This window comes from Callorhinchus milii, unplaced genomic scaffold (genome assembly GCF_018977255.1).
Source record: "Callorhinchus milii isolate IMCB2004 unplaced genomic scaffold, IMCB_Cmil_1.0 Scaffold4, whole genome shotgun sequence".
Lineage (NCBI taxonomy): Eukaryota > Metazoa > Chordata > Chondrichthyes > Chimaeriformes > Callorhinchidae > Callorhinchus > Callorhinchus milii.
Window position 1 is genome coordinate 15,788,571 of NW_024704745.1, and position 21,318 is coordinate 15,809,888.

The following is a 21,318-nucleotide window of genomic DNA, read 5'->3' on the forward strand; positions in this document are numbered from 1 at the left end:
CCTAACATCTCCCACCTTGCTTGGGCTCCTAATCTATCTCTGTTCAACACACTATAACATATGAAAGGTGTTCAATTTTGCAAGTTGTTATAGTTTCCAGAATTTCTTATTTAATATATTTTATTCATCAGGTTCACCGTTGGTGAATGGTGGTTCCCACATTATAAATTATATCCTAGAAATGTCAGCAGGAGGTTTGGATGATACAAAAGAAGTATACCAAGGACCTGACATGGAATGTACAGTAAATAACCTGCTTCCAGGAAGGATGTACAGTTTCCGACTACGGGCTGCAAACAAAGCAGGGGTAAGAGTTGAAACAGCAAACCTCAACCCAGCAGTGAATAAATGTTATAGCCAATGTTGATAGGATTTTTTTTCTTCGATAAATGTATTTTGCTACTTGCATTTAATACGTATTGTATGTTTATTTTAATAATTGGAGTCTTACAATCTATTATTTTCTTTCAGTTTGGGCCTTATTCAGAACAATGTGAAATTTGTACTGCAGCAGGATGTCCAGATCAATGCAAACCACCAGATGTTGTATGTAAATCAGCTACCTGTGTGCATGTCAGCTGGATTGTAAGTATAAGTATTTAGTTTTTCAGCCATACATTAATTCTCAGCACACTCTGATTCAATATGGATATGAATGTAATAAAAACATGAGAGCAGATTGAGCATCTTGGAAGATACTGTAAGCTTTAATTACTATGATATGGAGGTACAAGCATGAAAGAGGCTAAGCAGGATAAGATAGTGAAACAGAAATAAATCAGGTTAGGAATGACAACAGGAAAACAAGCGAAATTGCCATACCACGTGAATCCAAATTAAATATATGTTTGTTACTGCATAGAGTAAAGGAAGCTTACAGGCATTGATTTCAAAAATTCATAACGTCCTAATAATAATCCTTGCATTTGATATAGCGCTTTTCACGTCTTCTAGAATATACTGTAAAGTGAATTGACTGTATATTTTTGGGCGATCCACCAATAGACTAACAACCGGTTCTTACTTACTGCTAGGTAAACAGGCGTGTGGAGTGAGGAAACTTGCCCAACATTTTGCCCTGTCGGGAATAGAACCCAGGTCTCTCGCTTGCGAAGTGAGTGCTGTAACCACTGAGCAATAGGACTCCAAATAACATAGCACTAACTAAAACATGGCTGCAGCTGGGTCAGGATTGACAATTAAGCATCCCTGGGTATAAACTTTTCACGAGGGACAGGGAGTGAAAAAAGTAAGAATGGATAGGGTTATTACTTAGAAACAGTATTATAAGACCAGAATTAAGGATTTATATACATTATTATTAACATTATTGTTTATAATAATGTTCACGTCCTCCTGATGTGAAAGGTGCTCTAGAAATGTAATTTTGGTGTTATAATCCAGTGGAATACAATAGGAGCCCTTTGAGCTGTAGAATACATACAACATAGTGAAACTAAAACAAAGACAAAAATAAATAGAGGTGAAATCCCCCCCAAGTATATTTGGTTCAGGTAAATTTGATTACATCCAAAAATGCTTTACAATTCGGCAAATCTGTCTTCCAATAGTAGAATATCATGGGTTACTGCGGACATTAAAGATTTTTCCTTGTTTACCATATTGTGCATCCAACTGGACTCATTTTACTTTATTGCTGCAGACTCCCGCTGGCAATGGCGCTGATGTTACAGAATACAGGCTGGAATGGGGAGTGGTGGAAGGCTGCATGCAAATCTGTTATTGTGGACCTGGTCTCAGCTATGAAATTAAAGGACTTTTGCCAGCAACTACGTACTTCTCCAGAGTGCAGGTAACTCAGAAATGCGTCTCGGTGGTCAAAATTAAAACATGCAGATACTTGCCTACATGTTTGCCAACATAACATCAGTTTCATATCTAATTAATTTCCGTCTGTGAAGCTCTTTCGGGCATTCTTTTATGTGAAAATCACAATAGAAATGTAAGTTGTCACTTCAAAGTGATGTGTTTTGTTATTAGGTAAATTCAAATGCTTTCTTGGTAAGAAATAGAATGTCTCACCCTTAGATAGGATAAAACTTTCATGGAGTGACAAAAACTGCACCCTCCTAGGCCAAAGGATGGCACCTCCTACATCTCAGCAATTCAACAGCACTGGAGTCTCAGTTTGGTGTTGAACCCACTTCATTTTAACAGAGAGATTAGAATACTACCAAATGAATCAAGCTGACAGTGTTTTGATACTACAGTGGATATTAATTTAACCAGTTAAAGAAACTAGTGTATGAATCCAATCTTGAAATTGGCACTTGTGTATCTGATTAAACATTCTGTATGTGATTGATCTGTAGCCAAATCAGAGTATGAGCCCTCATGTTCTGCAGAGTAATTGAATTGATCACCCTTGTCTGAACTTAAAATGTTCTATCTCTTTCTCAGACCATTATTTCTCCAACTCTTCTTAAACAAATTAAGGGAATGAAGTAGCAGGCCTTTAACAGTTTTTGCCTGTTGTATATTGCACATAATCACTAATCTTGCTTGCAAATTTGTACTACAGGAAAATGTATATTTAAAAAATGTTAACCTTGTTAACACTGTTAACCTTCACATTTCTGTTTCCAGGCTGTCAATGTTGCTGGTGCAGGTCTGTTCAGTGATGTGAGTTTGTGCTTGACTCCAGCATCTGTACCAGCAGCTGTAACTTTTCTGCAAGTAGTGGATGAGGATCAACTTAATATTCCACTTGACTCTTCATCAACTTGCCTTGCACTACACTGGGAAGGGCCTCGTGATAATGGTTCTGAAATAATAAACTACAGCATAGACTATGGTGACAAAGTGCCAATATTGGTAGACAAATCCAACAGCTATATCATACAGGATCTGCAGCCAGATACAGTATACAGGTATGCTGGACGCAAAGATTTCAAGTAGTAGCCAATGGCTTCAGATTGGAATTGCATGGTTAACAAACCGAATCATAGAAACCTCTTCACATTTTGCTTGAAAACCTCAAGCCACAGCATGTTTTTGAGTCCATGTTTTTTTTAAAGTTGGTCTGGTTCCAAATTTGTAAACCAGCTTTGATCAGAAGGCATTATGACTTTCCAGTGGGCACTGGTTTGGTAAAAACTACTTAATGTAACGTGGATAAAATATTAGCCCTAGAAGGGCTAATTTGTTTTATGTGCTAAGAATACCAATTTTAAAACATCTCACTATACAGTTGAATGTGTTAGTCTTAGATTTTGTACATTAATTATTTTGAATATTAAATAATATGTTGATTGCTTATATATAATATATATAAGCAATCAACATATTCTATATAATATATGTGTGTGTATATATATATACGAGAGAGAGAAAAATGTAGCATTTTAATTATAAGTAAATTGCACTACAAGATTTTGTCATGAATCATTTTTTTCTTTACGCTTTCAGAATACGAATACAGGCTATAAACAGTATTGGACCCGGTACTTTTAGCCATTCTATAAAGGCAAAAACAAAGCCTCTCCCTCCAGAGCCACCTCGACTAGAATGCGTTGCCTTTAGTCACCAAACTTTGAAGCTCAAATGGGGAGAGGGTACAGCAAAGGCCTTAGCATCTGATGTCATGCAATATGTTCTACAAATGGATGACAAGAGTGGGAGGTACCTGGCTTTGGTTATTTGTTTCCAAGTTGGCAGTGTAAATGTATCTAGGTAATTGCTCAATAAAACTTATTTCTAAGCTCAATATTGACCTATATAGTAGTGGCGTCCCATAGCGTAGTGGTTAGCACGTTTGCCTCACAAGCGAGAGGACCTGGATTTGATTTCAGGGCAGGGCGAAACCTTAGGCAAGTTTCCTTCCTCCACACTCCCTCTGTTTATATGGCAGTTAGAAGGAACTCAATTGTTAGTCATTTGGCGGATCACTTTCCGGTGGTAATAATCCCTCCCAAAATTTATTTAAAATTTGGTCACTCAATCCACAGCTATTTGTGGGACACTGCTGTGCGCTTTTGGCTGCTGCATTTCACCCACAAAATACATACTCAATCCATTTTCTGGTATAGTCTGCGAAGCGTTTAAGATGCCTCAGCGACATCATAAGACGCTATATCAAGTGCAGTTAGTATTACTACATTATTAGAAACAATCTATGTTTATCTATGTGAGAAGTCAAAAATGAGAAAGTTTTAAATATGCTTATTTTAATGCAGTTTATGGCTCTTAATACTTTTCCTCTTGAAAAATACCCCCTACCTTTCACTAATCACAAAGACAGCAGAGACCTCCTTACAGGCCTGTACCTTTAGTGGTTTCAAGCCTGCCCAGCGGTGATTTGGAGCTTGCTTTGTGGGATATTTCGCTACTCTCACAACTCTAATTAAAAGGCTTGTAATAATTGATTGGTTAGCATCACAAATCTTACTCTCCAAAAGGCAGAGAAAAAGCTCAAAATGTTTATCGCTTATGGGTAATGTATGGAACTTTGCAGATGACTTCAATAACTCAATTATTTTTCAGGTATATAACATTATACAGAGGACCATGCCACACATATAAAGTTCAGAGACTCAGTGAGTCAACATCCTACAGAATTCGAATTCAGGCATGTAATGAAGCAGGTGAAGGACCCTTCTCTGAAGCTTACACTCTCACCACGACCAGATCTCCCCCCACTCCTCTTAAAGGTAAGTGTTTATTACTTAAGGGGATTACAAATTGATTTACAGATTTACAGACACAGGAGCACGTAATGGCCACTCAGCATGACGAATGTCTTCCACCAGTTTATTAGATCACAGGATATCTTTATTTAATCCCATTTCACCATCCTAGTCACAAAATCACAAATTGGTTCAGATGAAGATGGCTGTATTTCCAAATTAGTTGTATCGTTACTTCCGAAGTATATATGAAGTCTGGTTTGCCACCTTAAAATCAAAATAACCTCAAGTCAAATTTACCTGCCAGTTTAAGTGTTAATTTCAGATTTGCTTTAGCCTTTTGAAACTGGTAAAATTATTAATGTAGTAATCTTAAACTCAAACCAATGAATAAAGGCCATTTTAAACTACAGCTACTATTAATGTGTTTCTTCTAAACATTTTTCCCATTTTTCTTCATTGGTTTGTCACTCTCAAGAATAATATTATCATTGTGTAAGAAATATCTGATCTGGAGATATCTCCATGACTAGTGTGAATGTCACTCTGAAGCTACATTCGTAGAGGGATGACATTTTAAATTCAGCTTTGAATCTTCTTGAAAGGTGCCTCTCTACAGAGTGGAGAATGAATTAGAAAGTGGAAGGAATTATCATTCTCGTCTGATTAGTTTTGGCACTGCAAAAACCTTGAAGCAAATTGCTAATTCGTCATAGTTGGTGCACATGGTGGAATGAAAATAAGCGATCTTCTTCCCTCACAGTGAAATCATGTAGCTTAGTAGTTAGAGCACTCACCTCGCAAGCGAGAGACCTGGATTCGATACCCGGCAGGGCGAAATGTTGCGCAAGTTTCCTTATTCCACACGCCTCTGTTTACCTAGCAGTGAGTAGGAACCCGGTTGTTAGTCGATTGGTGGATCACTTTTCCGGGGGTAATAATTAATTTAAAACAATATTAAATTGGTCACTTCAATCCATGACTGTTTGTGTGACACTGCTGTGCCAATTGGCTGCCCCATTTCACCCACAAAATATACAGTCAATTCACTTTACAGTATATTCTGTGAAGCGCTTTGAGACATCTCGAAGATGTGATAAGGCGCTATATCAAATGCAAGGATTGTTAAATATTTTAGAAAGACACAAAAAGATCAGAATGTGCCCTGGCATTAGACACGTAAAGCAGTTCATTATCATTCTTTTTCTTTACCTACTTTTTAATTTATCTTACTTTAATGTGCCTGATATTCTTTTTTTGCTAGCTCCACGATTAGAGCGGCTGGATGAGAACACGTGTGAGCTCACGTGGGAAGCTTTGCCAGCAATGAAGGGGGATCCGATTGTTTACAGTCTTCAGGCCATGACCAGTAAAGACTCTGAATTCAAACAGGTAACTCACTTCCTGTGGTATATGTTGTCACTCAGAAACATTTGATTATTGCAAATTTAAATGTTACCAGAGTTAGGGTATGCTAGTTCAGTATCTGTCTCCTGTTCCTGTTTTATGCTTATTCATTTTTAAGTTTTCAATCAATACAACTTTTTTGAGCTCTTATCACTTTTTCCATTAAGGAGAGGTGGGTGGTTTAGAGCAAATCACATCATAGCAATTGGAGCATATCATTGCTATCCTCAATGCCATTGAATTTGAGATACTTAAAAATATTCTTTGAAAATTTTGATAGGTCTCTGGCTCGATTTTTCAGTTCATAATTATATCAAGTTCCAGTAATACAACACTCATTCAGCAAAACATTGGAGAATCAGATGTATAGTAATAATTAGTTAGCCAATTGGCTTTTATATAGTTAAACAGTTGATGCGTTTTAAGATATATTTAATTTGCCAGTTTTTGTTATAGCTATTTTAAAAATAAAGGTACCTATAATGGAGCCAGGTAGTTGCATTGCTTTTTAAAAGAAAGCAGCTTTCAGAAAAAAAGATGATGGTGAGTCGGCTTCAAAAAGCAGGACAATGCGTGAAAACGAGAAGCAAAGAAGATTGATGGCAGGGCCCTAGCTAAGTGACGGTAGACACTAAAGAGATCTGCCAGCTGCCTCAACCGTCAGAGCACCTCCAAACTTGTTAGCCAGCCAGCATCAATAACAAAGTTAGATCCAACAGGTCCGGTACTACATTGCTCACTGACTTAATCGGCATTAATCTTAGCAAGGAGAGCTCACCAACTACACCAGGGCTGATAGCCAGCATCATTGATGCCAACAGCAGCAGTGGCATAAGAACATGCTGTGTTGACAATTTGACACTCTGTGGACACTGACACTGTCCACAGAGAGTAATTCATGATTGGAAATTAGGTTACTAGGAAGGGTGATTGAGGCAAACAGTGGACGTATTTGATGCTTGGTGCTTTCATGGAAGATGGTAGGCTGTGTATTCTGGAGAGATGAAGTCAAATGGGTTCAAATGTGGTGCTTTCTTCATCTGAACCAGTCTGCTCTCCAGTGCCACCGAGCGGTTAACTCGTCATTCACAGTAATACATATAGAAATTTACTCCTTTTGTTCGTGCATGTAGAATATATATTTTCTATATACATATAACAAACAAAAGGAAAATATTTATTTTTCTCTCACTTCTCAATTTATTATTTTAATTTAACATTATTTAACACCTACAATGCTAAACTTTAATAGTTTAGTGCATTAGAGCTTTTGCAATGGTGAATTGCCATGACTGTTGTCTCTTCTAGGCATGCTATGGCATTAAGTGTTGTGCGCCTACATTTTTCGACATATGGTAGAAACATGTAGTGAGTCCACTTTCCGGAACTTAGGCAGGAGAGGTACCAAAGGAGAGAAAGGACCTGCTGTCCAAGTTGGTTGAATGTGTACAACGTGGGAATTGAACTCCTGACAGAACATCCAAGGTTGATACCAAAACCCTGATACCACAAGTTTGGCCCATCAGGAGGCCCTGATCAGTACTGACTGGCATCAGCTGTATGCCTACTCCCACTGCTGGGCTGGAGATACATTAACATTTCTCTCCATCAGCTGTAGTGCCCTCAGCATCCACGTCTGCAATATGTCCTTTTATACAAGCAAGTTGGTCTGCAGTGTAAGAGATTCAGATGGAGTCGAACAATACAGTGATGTAATAATCCAAGGTTTAAGTAACACAATTAGCTTAACTTATTCTTAAAACTGAAACCATAGATACAGTAAAATCGATATCGACTCCGCTGGAAAGTGTGCTGACGCTCTGCGACAACTCCAACTATTTCAAAGTTACATCTTTCATGTGTTTCTACCTCCACTTCCCCTTGTCACAGAGATAACCCCCACACTTCTCAGGCTGCTTTGCAGAGAGAGAGATGTGGACAACTTCTGGGAAGCCTTCCACAGCCGGCTTGTTTCTCAGCCTTGAGATATAGCCAGGTGTCTGAAGCTGCAGCTTTTTCTTTCTATGGTCCATCGTTCTTACATCTGTGCTCAAGGACCCAATTGCTCATTATCTCGGAGGAGTGAACATCTTCCCAGCAAAATATGAAATGTAATCAGAAGCTAACCTCAACTGGTCCAGCAAAGCTAATTTTAACCCCTGCTAAGCTAGTTATTAAATCAAACAAACCTTATTAAAGGATTATTGGCAGGTCACATTCTAAACATACATAAAGATTAATTAAAAGCCTTAAACACATTAAACATCACAAATATAATCTTACAGTCCCCACTTTGAGATTGAGAAAATAAGATTTTTGATCTCTCATTTAGCTAGCTAACTGTAAATGGTCAGATTGCACCTGGGTAGCCCTTTATATGGAGCGCAAATAATATAAAGACCCAATCAATGTAAAAGCAATCACAAAAGCATAAGACATGAATAATAAAGTTCAGTGCAATGAATGAATCAGATTGGGACAGCGGCTGTGATTAGGAATTGACTTGTTAACGTGGTTCGATCAATGTTAATTGTAGAATATCTCTTAAGATTGGTTAGATTTGTCTTCTTCATTCCCAAACTTAGACCTTTTTAGTCACTATGCCAAGTCTGCAGTGAGACATTCAACAGCTTGTTTTTACCATTGTAGGGTTAAAAATATATCCTTCAAGGTTAGTACACTCCTTTTGTTCTTGGCAGTTTAAATGTACTGATGTCATCAATGTCTTTGTGATATGTAGAATCAGTTCTATTTCAGCAAAACGAGTCCATGAATCTTTGCGATTTTCTTTGGTCAACTTAAGACGAACCAGAATTCTGGGATTGCTGACTATCCTCGAGTGGGTCAAGCTGACAGCACAGCCCACTATCACCATCAGAATCTTCATAATTCCCTTTTACTTCAGCCACCGCATCAATCCTTTCAACCAATTTTAGCATCTGTAATTACAGCACATCATTATCAATAATATCACGATTAACATGAACAGTATGGCCACAGAAATTTTGAGCATTATTTCAGTGGGTGTTCCCTCTATCCTTGCCTGCTGGCTTTGAGCATTACTAAAATACTGGAACAGACAAAGTAAATGTTACATAAAGTAAATCAGAATACTAACATTCCTAATACTATCACTTCTTCTTGAACTGTCACGGTGTATATTCTCCCTATCGACCCTGTCACCTCACGCTCTGCTGCACCCGACGCATACAAAACACTCGCGGTTGCCAATGTAGACCCTGTCCTCTGTGCAAGTATTGGCTGTTGTTGTGAAGCAGACGATTGACTGAGTTGTACTTGTCCACTCGTCTCCCTCCCAGACGGTTGAGCTGAAATTGAATGCAAAGACCGGCTTTGTGGGTGGGAGGGTAAGGAAAAAGTATAAGTCGTCCCAGAAGAAGTCGCTGCATTGAAGGCGACCTCCATAGAGTGTAACAAGCCATTGTCAGTATCTGTAGGAACTAAATCACAAGGTGAAATCACTCGTTTTTTAAACACTTTAGTTGGTTAATATGATTGCAGTAAAGTTTATGACCATCATGTGAAGTGAGAATAGAAATTGCTGTATAAATGTCTTTCTCTTGCTGTGTTTTTTTCACTTAACCCATCCTACTCTCTCGCTCAACTTCTGTTAATTTCTTGATTTGAGTGAACAGCATTTTGACCTACCTAACTCCTATCTGTACAAAAATGCACCACGTAAACCAACAACTGTCTGGCCTTCTTCACTTTAATCCGACCTTCATAAACTTCTTTATCAAGGTGTTTTCTTACCTCCTTATAGACTGGACCCTCTTTGGTCATTAGTGGAAGTAATCCTTCCTTCCTGCAATCCCGGATAACTTTTTCTCAAAAGCCTTTGTAGCTTCCATCGTTACTTTATTCTGCAGGAGAGTCTCAACTTTCACCCCTGTATCTTGCAATACAATTCCTTTGTCCCGATCGGCCAAAGATTAATTAAAAGCCTTAGAAACATTAAACATCACGGATATAATCTTACAGTGCTGCTACCTACATTGATGGTACAGAGTGCTCCCATTTCCACACTGGTGCTGCTATTGCTTTCATTGGCACTACTGGTAGCAACAGGTATTGACTAACATTGGTGGTAGCTTTGGCACAGACTGACCTTGAACCTCAGGTGCCTTGCCTCAACATTTACAGAGCCTTGGGTACCTGCACTTGACTACTTTCTCCCACCAAAGAATATCAAACTATTCGATATTAAACACAATCCGCCACCTATCTGCTGGCTATGCTAAGCAATCTGGCATCCTGCAGTTTCCTGTATTCTTCTTTATAATCTGATAAATATCTTACTCTGTGGCTAATGTCTTTCAGCCTAGGTTCATCCATGCCACCAGTTATCTGTAACTTCATCAAATGAGTTACCGGACTCATTCGCTGTTTAGTCATTTTTTAAAAATATTTTTTCTGCAGATTTATAAAGGTCCAAAAACAACATTCCAGGTATCAAACCTCCAGTCAAATTGTGAATATCGGTTTCGAGTGAGTGCCATTCGCCAATGCCAAGACCCTCCAGAACCTCATGATCTGATGGGTCCTTACAGTGCTACTGTCATATTATATTCTCAGAGGAATGAAACACCAACCAGCGACCACAAAGATAATGTGGATGTCACAAAGAAAACACAGACACTAAGTGACGAGCAGTGTGCTGCCCTCATTCTTGTATTGTTTGCTGCGGTTTCTATTTTGATTGCGTTTGTTGTTCAATATTTTGTCATCAAGTGAATAGCTGTAGTTTGTATCCATGTCTGCCATGTGTTACTTGTGTTGTAATATCAAATTATTGTGGATGTTGCTTTTAAGAGAATGGTGGTATCAGATCATGGATAGAGCCTCTTTACCACCATCTCTGTTGCTGTTATTGCCCATAAATGATTGTTAGAAAAAAGCTGGCAATATGGAGACAACATTCAAATAGAGAGTTGTTGATAGCACCAAAACTCTCATACCAGAATATCTAGGTGAATGCAGATAGTATCTCTTATCAAACGACCCTCTGAAGCAGCTTTTTCCAGATAACAGTCCAGTTGTAGAGCTATACTTTTGTGTGAAAATTCAAATCAATGCACTTTATTGCAGTCCAGTCAATATACTGCAATAATGAAAATCGTATTACATTCAGCCTAGCAAACTAGGCAAATGTGTAAATCGTGCAACAATACTGAACCCAAACTGTGAAACTTTAAACCATTAATAATTGTTCAATTCCTACCTCTTCCAAAAGATTGCCTGATTGAGGTGATCAGATTGAAGAGGACGATTTTGGATTAGATTGCCTGTGAGTGATTGAGATAATAATTGTGTGGATAAAGCTGTCCAAAATGTGCTAAAGTTTAGATTTTTAACTGCCAGTGTCTGAGATCCAATTGCACTACTTAGTAAAGTAAAATGATCATAGTTTTGAGAATTGGCACAGTTAATGTACTATGTTCAATATTTTACATACATTATAATGGGTCCATTTATATCTGACATTTTTGAATTTGGCAGTATTCCTTCCTTTAAAATTCTCACTATTGAATACCATTACTGCTAAGAATTCTTTAACCTAAGGGCATATTAAGCAGTTGTTACTATAGTCTAAATAAGGCAGAAGCCTAATGCACAAATCATTGACACTTTATTTAAGAACAGCGAAGAGCACCAAACATCTCAAAAGCAACGTGCGTACGTTTTGTGTTGTTGCAAGTCTCAAAAGCAAATAGTGACTTGATTTATATATTAAAAATTGCATGCTAGTAATGTCGCAATGCAGTAATTGTAATTGTTGTGAATCATTGTAGCTGCAGATCATTTGATCGAGAATGACCCATTTATTTGTGTTTTATTACATTTTCAGCACCTTAATTGCAATGTATCACTGTGTAGTTGTTGATGAAGAACTGGCTATGTTGGAATATCTGCAAAAGCAAATCAAAAGATTTTGTCTTTTGTTCTCTGTTGTGTACAAGTCACTTTCTTTAGCAAGCTTAGTTTTGTTGGCATAGTGCAATTCATTCTAGTGTTTTTGTTGGTTAGTGTCTTTGTTTTATTTATTATAATTAAATTCATAAAAATATACTGAATTACTTACTAAGACTTTAAATTGTTCGCAGTGCCATTTATGCTATTGAAAATCAGTTTGTTTTATGTGCCACCCTGTTGGGAGGATTGATGTTAACATTGATACAAAGGTGACTTCTCTGCATTGTGAAATATGTTTACGTTTCCCTTATAATTTAAGATAAATGATTTGTTATATTTCAACGTTGGAAAGCATCACTGAAAGAAAGTGTACATTGTACCTCAAGCTGAATGATTTCAAATGCAGTGCTTTGTAAATGATTTTTTCTTACCTGCTGAAATCTTTATTAAAAAAACAAAAATGGCAGCCAGAAAAAAATTGTGCGTACGTTAAAATTATATCAAAATATTCAGTAGAGAGGTAGTATCTTTATTTCTAGGCTTAACTTGGCTGTAATTTAATCTTGTCAGAAATAAAATGTAAGGAACATACACCCCTTTTAAGAACTACAGCCTTAATTCAGTTTTTTGTAGTTTGCTTATTATCGTTTGCGGCAGTTTGTTATATGAGCATAGAGAAAAGCGGTAGCTAATTTCTATTGTGCCACTGCTATTTTTTTTAAAATGTACTTATAATACCTAAGATTTTATCACCAGGTTGGATTATATAAAGGAGAATGTGTGGAAATTTAATTTATGATGGCCAAAATTCCATTGCCAATATAGGCTGAATTTTAAAATTGTTTCCTGAATTTGTTGTTGTGAGGAAGCTGAAAAAAGTTTATTTTGAACGTCAAATTCAAATCATTCCTATTTTTGATAGTTATACAATCAGTCATTTATAAGCATAGTTGTATTTTCCATAATCTCTCATTGCAGTTTTCTGTACTGAGAGCTGATGGTTTTTAAATGTAACTAATCTTCACAGTTACCTCATTTATTGTATATTCCAAAAAACTATGGAAACTTTTTGAACAGTTATAAATATATCACTTGAAAATTCTTGTACTATGTCAGAATTAGTACTGATAATATAAAGCTGCCATAACATGTATAAACTATTCAATATGCATCTAAATCCAACTGTAACTCTGTTAGTAATACATCAAACAAATACATGCACAATAAACAATGAATGATTCTTTGTATTGTCTACTGCCTTGATAATTTCACAATGGGTTTATAGAAAGACATTTTTGGAAAGATTCAGAAATTCAACAAGTACAATTTAATTATTTAACACCTTTCTGAAACCTTGCCTTGGCAAAATATCACTATATGAAGAATCGTTGAACTCTTCAAAGCAGAGCAAATATCTGATTTGGTTACTGATTTGGTTCAACTATTAAAATTGCACTATTTTCAACACCTACATGGTGTATGATACAATCACCATGTGATCCAAAGAATAAATGTTCCTCTAATTCTGATAGAAAACTGACTTGACTAATTACTATAGAAAAAGATTGTGAACCTAAGACCACTTCTGAGCTGAGCTACAATAATACACTTTGCTCATTTTATAATTGATCGGTAAACATAACCAAATTATTGTATTATTATTTTCCTTTACCTTGGTGTCTTTCACTTGCTTTGTCCCTTTGTCAACTTCCAGTGCATAATGATGCTAATGTGGCAGAATGGAGAAAGGTTGGGAGTGGAACATAATCTCAAGATTTTATTGCCTTTAGCACCACAGAAAGATGGGAGACAAAACAGCTTTTGACCACACATACTTGACCAGTTGCTAGATCAATTGCTGATAATCACCACTCAGAAGCTGATTCTTCCTACGTCTTTGTACAAATTCATGTCCATTTGTGCTATGCACAGTCTTCTTGAAATGTGGAAATGCTCTAATTACTCAAAAATACTTTGTGTCCACAAAACTTACACTCACCACGCAGCTGAGTGATTTGGGTCTGCTGCGTCTAAAGATATAAAATTTCAATTCACACACACATTCCCTGCATCTTCCTAATCTGATTTTAAAAAAAGTCACCACAGAAGAGTTTACAAAATGAGCTGGACCATTCTGCTTTAGATTTCTCTCATAAACACTTGCAGAGAAATGGATTTGGCCAGAATCACATATGTGACTGGTTTCAATTCAATGAGCACATTAAGTGAAAAGATCTCAGACCAAATACATAAATGACTTTGTATCTAGTGCCATCTGGAGATTGGACAATTTGCCACTGCACCTAAGCAATATTTGAGCTACCTAACCCGTCTGTCTAGAGATACTCGACTCCCAGGAGATCCAGAGTATTCCCCTCTTCATAAATTATAGCCGAGGTTCCTTCAAATATTACCTCGCCCTCTAGTTACAATAGTCAATCCTAGGATTTCGAACAGTGCTCCAAGCTGTTGCCTTTGCTTATCTGGGTTGTTTGCTCTGATAAGACATCAGTGAGTGAAAACGTTATTTTTGCAGAATGGAAAATGTTTCCAATAATAGTTATTTGTTGGAGCTTTTACTTTGTAATCACCAGACCTGCCGTCTTTTTCCAGTGACTACCTTGATCCCAGTGACAATTGTTTGTATCATTCTATTCATCATTGGTGCCACTGGTAACACAATGACTGTTTTGATCATAAGAAGATACAAGGACATGAAGACCACCACGAACCTCTACCTGACGAGCATGGCGGTATCTGACTTGATGATATTCTTCTGCTTGCCTTTTGACCTATACCGTTTGTGGAAGTACAGACCCTGGATTTTTGGGGAGTTTGTGTGCAGATTTTACCAGTACATAAACGAAGGCTGTACCTATGCCACTATTTTGCACATCACAGCCCTGAGCATCGAGAGGTATCTGGCGATCTGCTTCCCTCTCAAAGCCAAAGTCTTCAATACCAAACAAAGAGTGAAATGTGTCATTGCATTGCTTTGGGCTTTCGCCTTGATATCTGCCAGCCCCTTCTTTTTCCTGGTTGGGGTAGAAGAGGATAGTGATATGTGCAAACACACAGAATATGCTGTCAACTCAGGGTTACTTGGCATCATGATCTGGGTCTCCACCATCTATTTCTTCTTCCCCATGATCTGCCTAGCTTTCCTCTATGGATTCATAGGAAGAAAACTGTGGAAAAGCAAGAACAAGATCAAAGGACCCAATGCTGCAAACCGGGAGAGATATCACAAGCAAACAGTAAAGATCTTGGGTAAGTCCATACAATAATAATAATAATTCTTGCATTTGATATAGCGCTTTTCACGTCGGGAGGAGCCCCAAAGTGCTTCACAGAACACACTGTAAAGTGAATTTGTGGGCGAATGCGGCAGCCAATTGCGCACAGCCCACAAACAGTCATGGATTGAAAATGACCAATTTATTATTGTTTTTGGTTTTGGAGGGATTATTATTAGGCTCTGTGTGGAGTAAGGAAACTTGCCCATGGTTTCGCCCTCTGCCTGGAATTGAACTCAGATCTCTCACTTGCAAAGCGAGTGCTCTAACCACTGAGCTACAGGACTCCACAATGCTTCTTAATGCTTCTTAACTAGAATAGAAACCACTAAAATGCTAAAACTTTAGCTGTAAACTTGGTTCTCTCCATTCAGTGTCTCCTGAGTTGCTATATCTAAAGTATAATTTAAAACAAACAATATCAAAAATTTCCTCCCAAAAATCAATGTACCAGTTTAATATTCTCGGCACCTAATTTGTTTGAGTCTCAGCACAACAAAATAAATTATAGTGGATGCAACTCAGCTTCAATCAGTAGAAATACAAAGCCAAAATTTAAAAATAATGGAATATTGATCTGAGTTTTGGTGTTTTGACATGTAAAAATATTAAATATATAGAAAAAATGTAGAGAAAGTATCACAGATTAAAATGTCCGAGAAATATTATGGGTGATTTTCTATCACTCTGTTAAGTACTGCAATAAACTGGATCTTTCATCTCTTCCTAGGTCTAACTACTAGTAGTACAGAACTGTAGCAACATTTTTGCCTTAAGCATTTAACAGAAAAAAAACAATCTTTGAGTTTATCATGAATTAAATGCATACCAAATAGTACAGGGAAAATATTTACTCTCTCCAGAGTAATTTCCCCACATTTTGAACCAGTTATAACCAGTTGGGCATTTGCTTTTAATTGGCATTTTGAATTTAATAATCTTTGTTCAACGATGCAAAATGTAGCCTCAAAATGATTAATGCACACATATTACTGCTTTTCTCTCTCATTGACTGTTTTGTTTCCTGCCCTGTAATGAATGATTCCATAAAGCATTCTGTAATGAAATAATAGTCAGACCTCTGTAAAATGTTGAAACTCATATGTAAACATTGCAAATCTGTCTTTGCTTCGTTTTTATGAATAGTTTCTTATCTTGATTAATATACATTGTTGGTGATATCTGAACTGGTCATAACTACATAATTCATAATAATTCCCGCATTTGATATAATGATTATATCAAATTGAAAAATCTCAAAACTCTTCAGATAATTGCTGTCAAGTAGTGATTGGTAGGCAAGTGCAGCAGTCATTTTGCACAGAACAATGTCCCACAAGTACCCACAAAGTGAATAAGCAATTTCACAAGATAATTATTGGCCAGGATACCAGAAAAAACTCCTTTTTAATTTTAAATACTGCCATGTGATCTTTAATGCCCACCCGAACAAGATCCTCAGTTTAACAACTCGACCCAAGCATGTCACATCTGACAATTCAGAGCTCCTCCGTGCTGGTTGTCAGCCTGGAATATGAGCTCAAGTCCCAATATGAGCTGGAACACACAGTCTTCTGAACTAGAGGCAGGAGTGCTGCCAAACTGAGTGTTAATTACAATTGTCTGAGTGTTAAAGAGTTTGTCTTGTGTTTGTTTTTCAGCTGTGGTTGTTTTGGCGTTTGCTATCTGTTGGTTGCCCTTTCATGTTGGCCGAAACCTCTTTTCCAACACCTCGGAGAATGGAGGGATTGCTGTGTTCTTTTTCAGTCAATATTTTAACATAGTTTCCATGCTGCTGTTTTACCTGAGTGCCTCAATCAATCCAGTGCTCTATAATCTCATGTCCAGAAAGTACAGAGCTGCTGCCTACAAACTGCTGTTCACACACCAAGCTCGTCCATGGTCCATCTTCAACACGAAGGAAGATACTTCAGGCTCTACCGAGCCAAGCACCAGCGTCTGAAAGAGCTAGGCAGATGCTACAAATTAATGCTAGGAGAGAAAGAAAAATCCTCTCCATGAAATTTCATTTCTAGAATGTAATATCATATTGCATTTAATAATATATTATAATACATATTATATATAATCATATGTAATATAATGATAGTAGAAACATACATTGCATTTTCCTTGTTCTCCCTTCACTGTACTTTTGTGTTGTATTTTGTGTTCTGACAATTGTTGAAGTTATCAGCAATGTCTGTATTTGACTTTTAGCAAGTTTTGTTTTTTTTGCAGCAGTTTCTATGTTGTCTCAATATGATTGTGTTATTGTTGATGTTAATGTTATTTTGATAAGTTGTAGCTGTAACCTGCTGTAACTTGCATCTAGAAGACTTCAATGGAATTGAAAAATATACTTTATAATAAAGATTTATGGTCTTTGATCTCTATCTATGTAAAGTGAAAGCCAATCTCACGTATTAAAGCCAACAGCATCACTCGCAACATGAACTAAGAAGTGTTTGCTCTGCAGTGTTCAACATTCTGCTCAGAAATGTGAACTGCTCTGCTGTGTCCTCTAGTTTTCACATTTTGGGGGATTTCTTTGGATATCTTGAGTATCAGAATATATTTCTGCTGCTCAGTTCATTTATTTATAAAGTCTAATGCCATAGCAATGAACAGAAGATGAAGACTGCCTTTTCTTTATTTGATAAAATGAAATATCTCGGCAGACTGTACCTTAATTTTTATTGTAAACAACACAACGCAAAATGGCTGAAGTAACATCTTACTCTCCCGTTTCGGGAAAGTAATGAAGCACGGAGAATAAAAATCACAGAAACTTGTTTGCTTGTAGTAACTTTTCAAACAACGAACAGCTGTTGAGCTTATGCTTAAATGAACTTTCCACCTGAGTGCAAAACGATTGAAAGGTTTAAGTGAAATCAAATATTTAGAAAAACTGTTTAACTGGGAAACACGGGAGAGCGACACACCGAGGTCTCCGCTCTTCTCCATCAGAGCCCTTGGTTGGCGTTTGCCGCCCCATTGAAACCGGTCCCGCGATTTCCCCTTTGAAAAGCCCGTGGAACGAACGCGTTAATAATAATTAACCCTCGCGCGTGATACAGACGTCTCAAAGCGCTTCACAGTCCGTACTGTAAAGTGAATCGACTGTATATTTTGCGGGCGAGAGGCGGCAGCCAAATAACCGCGCACAGCAGTGACACCCCAACCGCCCACCACCCACCGCCGCCTTAACCCGTCTCTTGTTTTTTTTAAAAAAACAATTTTTGTCCCCGACGCGTTCGACCCCTCTGGCGCCTCGGTTGACGCTCGCTGGGCCGGTCAGGGGTCAACTCGGGGCTGTCCGGAGCTTAAAATACATTGGTGGCCCCCGAAGTCCACCAAATTCACCGGCCCCCAAAGGTGTGGCCTCCCATGGGATGATGCAGCTATGGGTGCGGTAGTGGCCAATTTAGGCGATTGCTTTTCGAAACCGGGTAAGAAAAGTTTTCAAAGGGGGTGGGGGTGGGGTGAAAAAAACCGTTAAGCGGGTTTAAATTTGAATTTTTTTAAAAAAAAGAATCAGGCGCCAACCGTCTCTTCTCCCCGCACAATTGAGCGTGAACCCGCCCAACCGTCAACGTGGCCGCCGTGCCGCCGAGTGCGTCATGACGTGCTGACGTGCTGACGTGGCGGGAGAGAGGGTGGGGCCTCGGCGGCGGACGGCGACGGCGGGGCTGCCGGGAGGAGCGGGAGGGCAGCCGAGAGGACAACAACAACAACAACAACAACAAGATTCCATTTATAGAGCGCCTTTCACGTCAGGAGGACGTCCCAAGGCGCTGCACAGTTGGGTCATGACCCGAGCAGGGGGGAAATGGTCAGGGTGAGGGGAGGGAAGGGAGGGAGCGAGGAGGGGGGAAATGGTCAGGGTGAGGGGAGGGAAGGGAGGGAGAGAGGAGGGGGGAAATGGTCAGGGTGAGGGGAGGGAAGGGAGGGAGCGAGGAGGGGGAAGAGAGTCGAGAGGGGAGCTGAAGGCACGGTCAAAGAGAAAGGTTTTGAGACCGGCCTTGAAGGAGGAAAGGGAGGAAGCAAGGCGAAGGCACTGGGGGATGGAGTTCCAGAGCCTGGGGCTGAGAGGCTGAAGGCCCGACCACCGATAGTAGGGCGGTTGGGGCGGGGGACGTGGAGCAGACCGGAGCCAGAGGAACGGAGGGTACGGGCAGGTAGGTAGGGGGATAGTAGGTTGGAGAGGTAGGAGGGAGCAAGGCCGTGAATGGCCTTGTAGGTGAGGATGAGGATCTTGAAATCAATCCTCTGGGGGATGGGGAGCCAGTGGAGGCGAGCGAGGGTGGGAGTGATGTGGTCCCGAAGCCTGGTGCGGGACAGTACACGAGCTGCAGAGTTCTGAATGACCTGCAGCTTGTGGAGGGAGGTGGCGGGAAGGCCGGCGAGGAGAGAGTTCCCATAGTCCAGCCTTGAGGTGACAAAGGCGTGAACCAGGGTTTCAGCAGCGTGAGGGGTGAGGTAGTGCCGTAGTCTGGCGATGTTCCGGAGGTGATGGAAGGCGGTGCCAGTTGTGGTGCGGATGTGAGGGAGAAAGGACAGCTCAGGGTCGAACAAAACGCCGAGGTTCCTGACTGGCTTTGAGAGGTGGAGAGTGCAGCCTTGGATGCTGATGGTGTCAGCGCCTGAGGTGCGGAGGCGCTGACGTGAGCCAATCAGGAGGGCCTCGGTTTTTCGCACGTTGAGCTGAAGAAAGTTGTCTCTCGTCCAGGACTCGATGTCGGACAGGCAGGCTGTCAGGACATCGGTGGTCGTGGAGTTGAGAGTAGAGGAGGAAAGGTAGAGTTGGGTGTCATCCGCATACATGTGGAAGTTAACCCCATGTTGCGGATGATGTCACCAAGGGGGAGCATATAGAGGGTGAAGAGGAGGGGACCGAGGACAGAGCCCTGAGGGACACCACATGAGACAGTACGGGGGGTGGAGGAGAAGCCATTCGTTGAGACGAAGTGAAGACGGTGGGAAAGGTAAGAGCTAAACCATTCAAGGACAGTGCCTTGAAGGTTGAGGTGGGAGGACAAGCGGTGGAGTAGGATAGCGTGGTCGACCGTATCGAATGCTGCCGATAGGTCGAGGAGGACGAGGAGACAGAGGGAGCCCTGGTCACAGATGGTCAGGATATCATTGGTGACCTTGACCAGGGCAGTTTCTGTGCTATGAGCAGCACGGAAACCTGACTGAAGGGGTTCAAAAAGAGAATGGGTGGAGAGGAAAGAGCGCAGTTGGGAGGCGACAACTCTTTCCAAGACCTTGGAGAGAAAGGGGAGGTTGGAGATGGGCCGGTAGCTTGATAGCTGCGACGCATCAAGGGAGGGTTTTTTCAGGGTGGGCGTGATGATGGCAGTTTTTAATGGAATGGGGACAGAGCCAGAGGAGAGGGACAGGTTTATGATGTCAGTGATGTGTGGGGCAAGAAAATGGAGCTGGGAGATAAGGAGTGGAGTGGGGATGGGGTCAAGGGAGCAGGTGGTTGGTTTTAGGGATAGGATGAGTTCAGTGACAGAGGGTGGGGAAACGGGTACGAAGGTGTGTAGGGGAGGATGGGTAGGAGTCGGAGTGTGGGAGGGAAGGGGTGGGTGGTGGGTGGAAGTTGGAGGGGAAGTGACCGCGGAGCGGATTCCCTTGATCTTGGATTCAAGGAAATCCAGCATCTCCTCGCAGTGAAGGTTGGAGGAGATGACCTGCGCGGGGTGGCGGGGGGGACGGAGGAGTCGGGATGTGGTGGAAAACAGTAGCCTGGGGTTGTTCTTCGCCTCCAGGATTATCCTGGAGTAGAAGGACGACTTGGCCGAGGCTAGAGTGGAGCGGTAAATTTTGAGGAGGTCCAGCCAGATTTGTCGGTGGACCGTTAGGCCAGATTTGACAAAGGTGCGCTCAGCAGCCCGCACCTGGCATTTCAGTGAGCGGAGGTGGGTGGTGTACCAGGGGGAGGAGCGGGAGTAGGAGACAGTGCGGGAAGTGATGGGGGCAAGAGTATCGAGTGTGGAGGAGAGGATATTGTGGAGGAGGGAGAG

At 40.1% G+C, this 21,318-nt stretch overlaps 2 protein-coding genes across 3 annotated transcripts in view; both read left to right on the plus strand.

Annotated features, from left to right (window-relative positions):
- Positions 1-13,232, plus strand: part of fndc3a (fibronectin type III domain containing 3A) — a 76,994-nt gene extending 63,762 nt beyond the window's left edge. For both annotated transcript variants that reach the window (XM_042334395.1, XM_042334396.1), the window contains 8 exons: positions 132-307; positions 472-585; positions 1,664-1,813; positions 2,608-2,891; positions 3,430-3,642; positions 4,504-4,670; positions 5,911-6,038; positions 10,494-13,232. In XM_042334395.1, coding sequence (XP_042190329.1) covers positions 132-307; positions 472-585; positions 1,664-1,813; positions 2,608-2,891; positions 3,430-3,642; positions 4,504-4,670; positions 5,911-6,038; positions 10,494-10,808 — 1,547 coding nt within the window. In that variant the 3' untranslated portion in view covers positions 10,809-13,232. The remainder of the gene's footprint in view (positions 1-131; positions 308-471; positions 586-1,663; positions 1,814-2,607; positions 2,892-3,429; positions 3,643-4,503; positions 4,671-5,910; positions 6,039-10,493) is intronic.
- A 434-nt stretch (positions 13,233-13,666) lies between these two features.
- LOC103177411 (growth hormone secretagogue receptor type 1) lies at positions 13,667-17,246 on the plus strand. Its single transcript, XM_007891546.2, has 2 exons — positions 13,667-15,257; positions 16,945-17,246. The coding sequence occupies exons 1-2, from the start codon at positions 14,525-14,527 to the stop codon at positions 17,244-17,246; spliced, it is 1,035 nt and encodes a 344-aa protein (XP_007889737.1). The 5' UTR covers positions 13,667-14,524.
- The last annotated feature ends 4,072 nt before the right edge of the window (positions 17,247-21,318 follow it).

Bases quoted from the DNA above. Each gene is read 5' to 3' on its own strand.
- LOC103177411 (XM_007891546.2), top strand. From the start codon at position 14,525: ATGGAAAATGTTTCCAATAATAGTTATTTGTTGGAGCTTTTACTTTGT. The intron at 15,258-16,944 runs GTAAGTCCATAC...TTTGTTTTTCAG, and splicing joins GCAAACAGTAAAGATCTTGG to CTGTGGTTGTTTTGGCGTTT.